Source organism: Carya illinoinensis, chromosome 6, assembly GCF_018687715.1.
Source record: "Carya illinoinensis cultivar Pawnee chromosome 6, C.illinoinensisPawnee_v1, whole genome shotgun sequence".
Lineage (NCBI taxonomy): Eukaryota > Viridiplantae > Streptophyta > Magnoliopsida > Fagales > Juglandaceae > Carya > Carya illinoinensis.
Window position 1 is genome coordinate 5,956,202 of NC_056757.1, and position 8,843 is coordinate 5,965,044.

Genomic DNA, 8,843 nt, shown 5'->3' on the forward strand with positions numbered 1-8,843 from the left:
GATCTTTCAGATCTAACTTTTGTGGTTGAAAAGAGATAAGTTACCTTCACATGCCGTCACAGATTCCAAAATCTATTGGAGTTAGTCTAAACCGTAATCTGCCATCTTTTGCATCTATTTTACTGCTTTGCTTTTTGGTTTATTTATTATTAATTAAAATAAAATAATAAAGAGTTTATCTCTTGAACTTTTGTATGTCACGGTTGAGTTATCCCTTTCTATGAATGGTGAGGTTGAGTTGTCTCTTAAACGTTTATCTGTTGAGAGTATTAGTAGTAGTGAAGAGTAGACCAATCACAAAAAGAAATAGTATACTGATGAAACTTTAAATGCATTATTTTGATTTATAATGTTATATTTAATATGAAGATATTCTAGAATGTATCCGCTCATAGTAAATTTCTTGATGAATGAATAATAATAATTTACCTTTAAAAAAAATAATAACTTTTTATTGAAAGTTAGACTTTTACATTATTTTTACTTATTTGAGATCTACTCTTTATTAAAATTTATGTTATTTAAAATCTAAGTAAAATTTAAAAAATATATTTTATTATATTAATTAATGTTGATGTCTTTTTTTAACTAATTAATTAATGTTGATAGATTTTCGTCCTTTTGAAATCAACAATATAACTATATGAACAGATTGTCAAGGAAAATTTTTCTTTCCAGTTGGTTACATCTTCGTCATTCTGTCAAGTCTTTTTTTTTTTTTTTTTTTTTGGAAGGGAGTGCGTGCCACCGTTCACGCAAGAGAGATGGCAACCACAACCATGACCGGAGCGGGAGGGGCTGGCTCTGAGGCTCCGAAAATCGTGTGGAACGAGGCCAATCGCAGGTTCGAGACTGAGGATAAGAAGGCGTACATAGAGTACGTGCTCAGAGACGATGGCAAAGTCATGGACTTGGTCCACACCTTCGTACCATCCTCCAAGAGAGGCTTAGGCTTGGCTTCCCACCTCTGCTTGGCTGCCTTCAACCACGCCAAATCCCACTCCATCCCCATCATACCTACCTGTTCTTACGTCTCGGTTAGTTCATCTCTTTCTCTCCCTTCCTGGGTTTGTCTCAGTTTTGCTCTTTTGCCGGTTTTCGTTTCTGGCTTTGAATTTGATTTTTCTTTCTCTCACTGGAGAAAATTGTTTCGCTGCGCCTCTTTGTTTTTTGGGTTCCTAGGTCTAATAGCAGGTTTCTTTAATATTTGTTGGACATTTCTGGTAATGAATTCTTCTTTGTTTTGTAATTGCTTTGTCTTATTTGGGCTATCTATGTGTACTTCAGGTTTGTGTATTGTTATGCGTGTTTTGATAATCATAGGTTCCACCTTTGGTCCCAGAAGAAAAGAAAAGGGAGAGTTTTTGGGAATATTATTTATTTGGAATTTGGATAAAGCTCCGGAAAATAATATGTATAGTTAAGAGCCCTAAGAACAGAACTTGTTTGGGTACTATCACTACTGTCCACCCAAAGCATTCTGGGAAGTTAGATGCCTAATAATGCATTGATATTGATGCTGTTAGAACGAATTAATCATGGTAATGCAAAAGATGGCCTTTGTCTTCTATTCAGAAAGAAGAAGGGTTGCCATTGTTTGATGGCCAGGATAGAGCTGAAGTCACTTTTTTGATAAGTCACTTATTCCAAATGTAATGAGAAGTGGGCAAACGTTAACAAGACCTTTCTTTCCTCTTAGTGATACACTGCATCAATGCACGGATATAGTTAAAAATGGATCGATGATGAACGGGCGTGGGTAAAGAAGCTTAGTTCAAGAGAATATGTTTTGGTTGATTACATTGTTTACTTGTTTGATCCCTATTGATTCTGGTCAAATCAATAGTATTATCCATTGTGAGCATCATTTAGTATTAGCCACTGTGAGCATCATCTCTAGGAAAACATTCCTTTCAATTTATATACACGGTGCTCAGTAACTTTGCCATATTAGGATCTTATCAAAAACAACTTTGCCATATTAGGCTCGACAAGCAAGATATACTGATGGAAACATTATAGATTGAATCGAAATCAAGAAATAGAGCTGGCTACATAAATCAAGGGACATGATCCTTGTAGTTTTCCTTTTTTTTTTCTCATGTACAAGCTGCATATCTATTTAAGATTTCTCTTGTAATCAATACACTAACATACAATATAAACAGACCTCTTCTCGACGAATACAGGGTGAGATTGTATGAAGGACTCATTTTTATTTAAATATCGTCACTCTTTGATAATGTTTACTGGAATTTACCTAGGCAGTACCTTGAATTAATGCATGCTTCTTCTTTCTTTTTCTTTTATCCTCTGACAGGACACTTTTCTTCCTCGGAACCCCTCATGGAATTCTGTTTTGTACTCGCATGGTGTCAAAGCTGATAGGGGAACAAGTTCTACTCTTTGATGAGTAGTTGAGGAAAGTGCTCTGTACTCTGTAAACTGACCTAAGCGCATGTTCATGTTCTTGTGCTTCCATATTTCTTAACGTAAAGGGGGTAAGGCAGAAGTGTTTCTCTGCTTTACATTTCAATAATAATAACATTTGAAGCTGTTCTAAGCAGCTAACCAACTGAAAGTTGCTAGTTAGCTTTCCTGTTTTAAGTTTACCCCCGAAAAAATAACAGAGTTTCATTTTGTTTATATTTGGTTTGTTAATATTAGAGAGTGATATGATTGTAAGATGCATATAGCTACCACACAGACCGATTCATTTCTCGACAAAATTCTATCTAATTAGAGTAATGTTCTTCTTCACCCTAATCATTGTCACACCTGCGACTTGGTGATTTGACACAGTTCATTAGGTGTCAATTACGTGGTTGATAGAAGAAGCCACTTGAAATGTGACACATCACCATGTGTGATTGAGGATGACAAAATTCAAGATGAAGAGTAGCATCTTATTTAATTATAAAAGACTCTTCACCTACAGTAAGTTTGTGATTTTTCAAATTGGACATAAGATCAGCTTTCAAATTTGACACGCAGCTGATAACTTCTATTGTCACCAGAAGATAATTGAGAAAGGACATGAAAACGCTTTATGAATTCATGTTCTTCCATATTGTACAGTTAATGCCTCATATTTTTATTTTGGGTCCGCTTTCCTGTTGGATAAGCTAAACATGAACAAATCTTGGTCAAAGACAGATATGTGATGGTTACAAAAATCTTCTTTGAGCAATTTTTCTTTTGGAGAAATTTCAAGCAATTCACTTGTAGCTTTTTTTTTTTTTTAAGGGAAATATTATCATTTATTCATTAAAAGAAACTTATATCCATGACAGATACATGCGGGTATATTCTCATATCAACTATTTGGAGCTCTACTAGTACATTACTAAACTAGTTTGGACTTTACTACTGTTTATACGCTCTAAGACAAACGTCCAGAGACAACACTCTATTTAAATAGAGATTCAACCGCACCTTTCATAGAAATGGATGACTCAACCTTTACGGACAAACTATCAAAGAAACGAAATCCTTTTTTTTTTTAACTATACAATAAAGAAAACAAGAACAAAAAAGGACAGATTATTACAGTTTATACCAATTCCGATAGACTTAGGAATCTATAATGGTCGTGAAGGTTACAAGCTTTTCTCTTTTCAACCACAAAAGTCAGATTTGAAAGATCAAGGAGTGGTGATTCTGGTGATTTGGCGCGTGTGTTAAGAAAAGTTGCCGTAATGGGGCGCGGGGGGGGGGGGGGGGGGGGGGGGGCGTGAGGACCACACTTAATTGTGAACGGCACGTAAGGACCATGCACGATGATTTTCGCAAAACTGCCACTATCCTCCAAATGATTTGCAGTTTGAGAGTCTTCTTATACTGCGCGTGTCTCTCAAAAGTTTGCGGAAAACTCTAAATATGACTTTTTCAGCCTTAAAGAAAGAAAAATTAAAAAAGAAAGAAAGAAAAGAGAGAAGGAGAGGGACAAGGAGGGCTTCTCATGCACAAATCAGATATGGAGGCTTTTTTTGCGTGAGGGAGAGAGGGTGAGAGAGAATGTAGAATACGGCTTTTGTTAAGCAATTCTTATGAGTAAACCCATGAAATCGCCACTGTTAGTTTCAATGAAAAATCAAGCCAAGACCATTCGTTTAGAATACATTATTAAGAGAGAAGTCCAAGTGGCTATTGGAAAAGAGATTGAATTTGGCTTGTTTGGACAATTGGAATATCTTAAAATTTTGTAAACAAGAATGAAATTGTTATATTTTAGATTTTGGAAAATGAGAAAAAAAAATTAAATAAAAGTATTATAAAGTTAAAAAATTATTTAAATATAATTTTTTAATATTATTTTTATTTTAAAGTTTGAAAAAGTTGTATTGATTTTTGTGTATTGTTTTTAAATTCCTAAAAATTGTAATGATTATAATGTGTTTGGATGTTGAACTCATCTTAAATTATCTCAACCTAATCATTAATGGAACCCACTAATTTTTTAACTTTACATAAAAAAAAAAGTTAAATGCATCTCAAAATACTTCATACATTCAAGTTGTGTTTGGGTAATACTATTTAATATTTAATCATTAATTTTCACCTAATTTTCACTGCTTTTTACTACTATGCACTATTATTTAATATTTTATCATTATTTTTCATCATTTTTCTACTACTATTCCTAGATAATTTGAAATTACCTTACTATCCAAACATAACCTTAAATACATATCTTAATCTATTTACATTCAAACACATCTCAATAGGATCTACAAAACATTACTATTAATAGATCAACTCATTTGAGATCATCCCAACATCCAAACACAGCAAAATAGATTAGATGAAAAATTAGAATTTAAAAAATATTTTGTATTTAAATAATGTTTATAAAAGAAATTGGGAGAAATTGAATTTCTCATCTCATATTCTTACCCAAACAATCTTCTACAGGTACACGGGATGTGTACACGGGGGGAATCGACTGATTTATTTAATGCCATGTCAGTTGAAAAAAAGAAGAAGAAACACATAAAAGCACAAAATGAGAGGGAAACGAGAAAGTGTAAAACCAAACAGGGAAATTGGGAAACTGAAGAACTGAGAAAGCAAAGATTTTTTGTTTGGTTGAGGAGTGCTAGATCACCTGGAGCAGGATCCAAACCCAGTCGAAGAAAGCCACCTAATCTAGGCTGGCAGAAGTCGTTGGGGTGGCTGAAGCTCCGCCAGTTGTCGTTGTCGTCTCATTGTCATGGGTAAGTTGTTTATAAGCACGTTTTGCTGTTAGGTACTGGCTTTGCATGCTTTGAGAAGTAGGCTCTTTGAGAAGCATGTCTTGTTAAATATTTTTTGCATTCTTGTGAATTCCTGGTGTGTTTCTTGCAGTTTAGGTTGACATATCAATGGTTCTTGGGCTCCAAGATTCAACAAAGGTTTGAGAAAATTCCATCACGTATCACTATTGTTGCCATTTTACCAAACTGTTTTTTATCATCAAGTGCTAATATCTTATCTAACTTCCATGAGTTTTTTGTTCTTGAATATGAAATTGTAAATAAAATACTAGAGTGTATGGAGAAAATTTTATTTTTGAGTTCTAGGCCTGTCATCTTTAAGTTTGACCAGTTCAATCAAACACCAAAAGTTGTATCTTGTAAGCCCCCCCTTTCCTCCCTCCCCAAAAAAATCTACTCTAAAAGTTGGTACCATTTGTCTTAAAATATCATGTCCATTGATATCCTATTGAGGTTTCGGATGTTTTGATAACATTTGGTCCCAAATGTGGATATTAGGATTGTAGTTCAATACATCCTCCCAATTATTCATGCAATAAATTAATTGTGATTCACAAAAATTATATAAAGCATGTTTCATGCTCTATTTGACAACTTGCACTTGAGCTTAGCATGGTTTGGAATTTATTAGGTCGGTCACCTAATTATTGTATGTTTATTTGAAATGCTGAAATTTACCAAGATTTGAACTTTTTTTGCACCACGGGAGAAATAATTTTAGTTTGCATTTAAGGGATTTGTATTGTTGTTCGTGGCTTTTGGCATTTATAGCTTAGAGAAAAAAAATAGAGCTAGGCGAGCTGAAGCATCTCCTCTTAGCAGGGAAAAATGGGGACAACACTCATCTCCGCTAACACCATCTAGCTCAAATCCCCCAACTGCCATATGTTAAATTTTTTTACAACTTTTAGGATTGTGTTGAGTTTATAATTATTTCTACAACACATGAATAACTTATTAAATAACATGTTAGGACATACCGTCAACAAGTTCAAACTTCACAAATTATATGCACGGGTACTATGGACCAATTTCTGCGTGGTCTCGGCTTTTTTGTTATATCCAGATGGCTACCAATATCCAAACAACATTCAAGCGGTGATGCAACTATGCTCTTGTATTTTTTTTTATAAGTTGGGTTTTTTTTTTCCTTAAAAGTATCAACCATTTTTTGTTTCTTTTGCAGAATGCTGGTTACCCAACTCCTCTCATGACTACAAACTCCACCATGAGTAGAAGAGTTGGTGTAGAGGAAACACCCGAGTGTAGAGAAATTGATATTCCATATACCTCCACTAGAATTGAAGAAAGTCATGAATATAGACCAGATTCACGAAAATCCAAGGTTGGCATTACTAGGACACCTTAGTTAGAGAATGAGGTTGTTGGTGATACGATTGATGAGCCAAAGTCAGGGATGAAGTTTAATTCTTTTAAAAAAGTAATGAGTTATTATAAACAGTATACTAAGAAATGCAGATTTGGAGTGATGACAAGAAGGACCGAGAAATGAGAGGATGGTAATGTTAGATATGCCACCCTAGGTTGTGTCCGTGGTGGGAAGGCCCTAATAGGATGACGAATGTCACCAGACCATGAATGATAGGAAAGACAGAATGTAAGGCCAAGATTAATGCTTTTAAAAATTGATGAAAAGTTTAGGTTGACAACAGTCCATAATGTCTATAACCACAGCCTTAGTCCAACTAAATCTCACTTCTTCAGATGTAATAGAAAAGTAAGTAAGTCAGTAAAAAGAGTCTTAGATACAAACGATTTGGCTGGCATTCAGATGAATAAGAGCTTTGGATCTCTTGTTGTTGGCGCGGGTGGATTCGAGAATCTCTCATTTTTAGAAAATGATTGTCGAAATTACATCGACAAGACAAGACATATGCGACTTGGGAAAGGTGGCACTGGAGTGCTTCGAGAGTATTTTTTAAGGATGCAATACAAAACTTCTGGATTCTTTGCATTGATGGGTTTAGTTGATAATGGGAGGTTAAAGAATGTATTTTGGGTAGACCCCCATAGCAGGGTAGCATATCAGTATTTCGGTAGTGTGGTTACATTCGATACCACATATCTGAAAAATAGATATAGGATGCCCTTTGCACCATTTGTTGGTGTAAATCACCATAGCCAGTCAATTCTGTTGGGTGTAGGATTGATATCCAGTGAGGATACGAAGACGTTTGTCTGGTTATTCTAGACCTGGTTGTAGTGTATGGATGGTATAGCTCCAAAAGCTATTATCACAAACTAAGACAAAGAGATGAAGAATGCTATTGCTATTGTCTTTCCAGATACTCGACATCGATTTTTTCTGTGGCATATGCTAAAGAAAGCCCCTGAAAAACTTGCCTCCCATGTTTCATACAAAAGTGGGATGAAAAGTGCATTGATGAAATGCGTGTATGACACACAAAGTATTGATGAGTTTGAAAAATGTTGGGATCAACTAATCACCACTTACAACTTGCAGCAGAATGCCTAGCTGTAAAGTTTCTACACTGAGCAAGAGCATTGGGTACCGGCATTCTTCAAAGAGTTTTTTTGGGCGGGATTGAGTACAACGCAACGGAGTGAGAGCACGAATGCTTTCTTTGACGGTTATATTCATGCTAAGACGAACTTGAAAGAGTTCATCAACCATTATGACAATATATTGAAAAAGAAAATTGAGAATGAAAATGGCACAGACTTCCACTCATTTAGCGTCACCATTCCCTGCATCTCTAGATCTCCGATTGAAAAGAAATTTCAAGAATTGTACACGAATGCAAAATTTAGGAAAGTTCAGTAGCAACTCCAGAGCATTATCAATCTGGATCCAGAGTTACTTAAGAGAGATGGTGCAGTAAAGACCTATCCGGTAGAGGATGAAGTTCGTGTTGAAAACTTCACTAAGCTTGTTACACATTCAGTGGACTTTTGTGAGGATGATGCAACTGCAAAGTGTTCATGTGGGTTATTTCAGATGAGGGGTATATTGTACAGGCATATTTTTGCAGTATTCAAATGTAACGGTAGAAAATCTTTGCTAGAGAAGTATATTAGATCGATGGAGAAAGGAAATTAATAGGAGATACACATTAATCCACAACAGCTATGATGCAGGGGATCAACTGGCAGATGCTGACTGATATTCACGTTTATTGAATATCTATTATAAATCATCACTCTTGTAGCAGGTTCGAAAAAGCATACTGAGGATGCAACAAAAAAGTTATTTGCAATGATGGACTTATACGGTGACGACCAAGAACCCCCATCGATGACTCTCATGGGTTCCAATTTTGGTTGTACGACAAAGGACACCACTATCGGGGGTGGTTCAAAGAAAGTACTTAGTCTTCTAGTTGTGAGAGGGAAAGGTAGACCCTCATCATTGAGGAGAGCATTGGGAATGGAGAAAAGTATGTGAAAAGTTAAAGCACAGACAAAGAATTTACCAGTGAAGGGGAAACGCAAACATGTGCACTTTTGTTTACTTTACATGTTTATTTATAATTTAGCACTGCTAGGATTGATAAACATGTTTTATTATTTGTTATTTGATTGTTAGGGAGATGGAGGAGATAAACC

The 8,843-nt window shown here is 35.3% G+C and overlaps 1 protein-coding gene across 1 annotated transcript; it reads left to right on the forward strand.

Moving 5' to 3' along the window:
• Positions 1–675: 675 nt before the first annotated feature.
• On the forward strand, positions 676–2,646 carry LOC122312862 (acetyltransferase At1g77540-like). The gene is made up of 2 exons (XM_043127520.1): positions 676–1,037; positions 2,321–2,646. Exons 1-2 carry the CDS (start codon positions 765–767, stop codon positions 2,408–2,410), a joined length of 363 nt encoding a protein of 120 aa, XP_042983454.1. The 5' UTR covers positions 676–764; the 3' UTR covers positions 2,411–2,646.
• The last annotated feature ends 6,197 nt before the right edge of the window (positions 2,647–8,843 follow it).

Coding starts and splice junctions, on each gene's coding strand:
- LOC122312862 (XM_043127520.1), top strand. CDS start 765: ATGGCAACCACAACCATGACCGGAGCGGGAGGGGCTGGCTCTGAGGCT. Junction 1,038..2,320: donor CTACCTGTTCTTACGTCTCG/GTTAGTTCATCT, acceptor ATCCTCTGACAG/GACACTTTTCTTCCTCGGAA.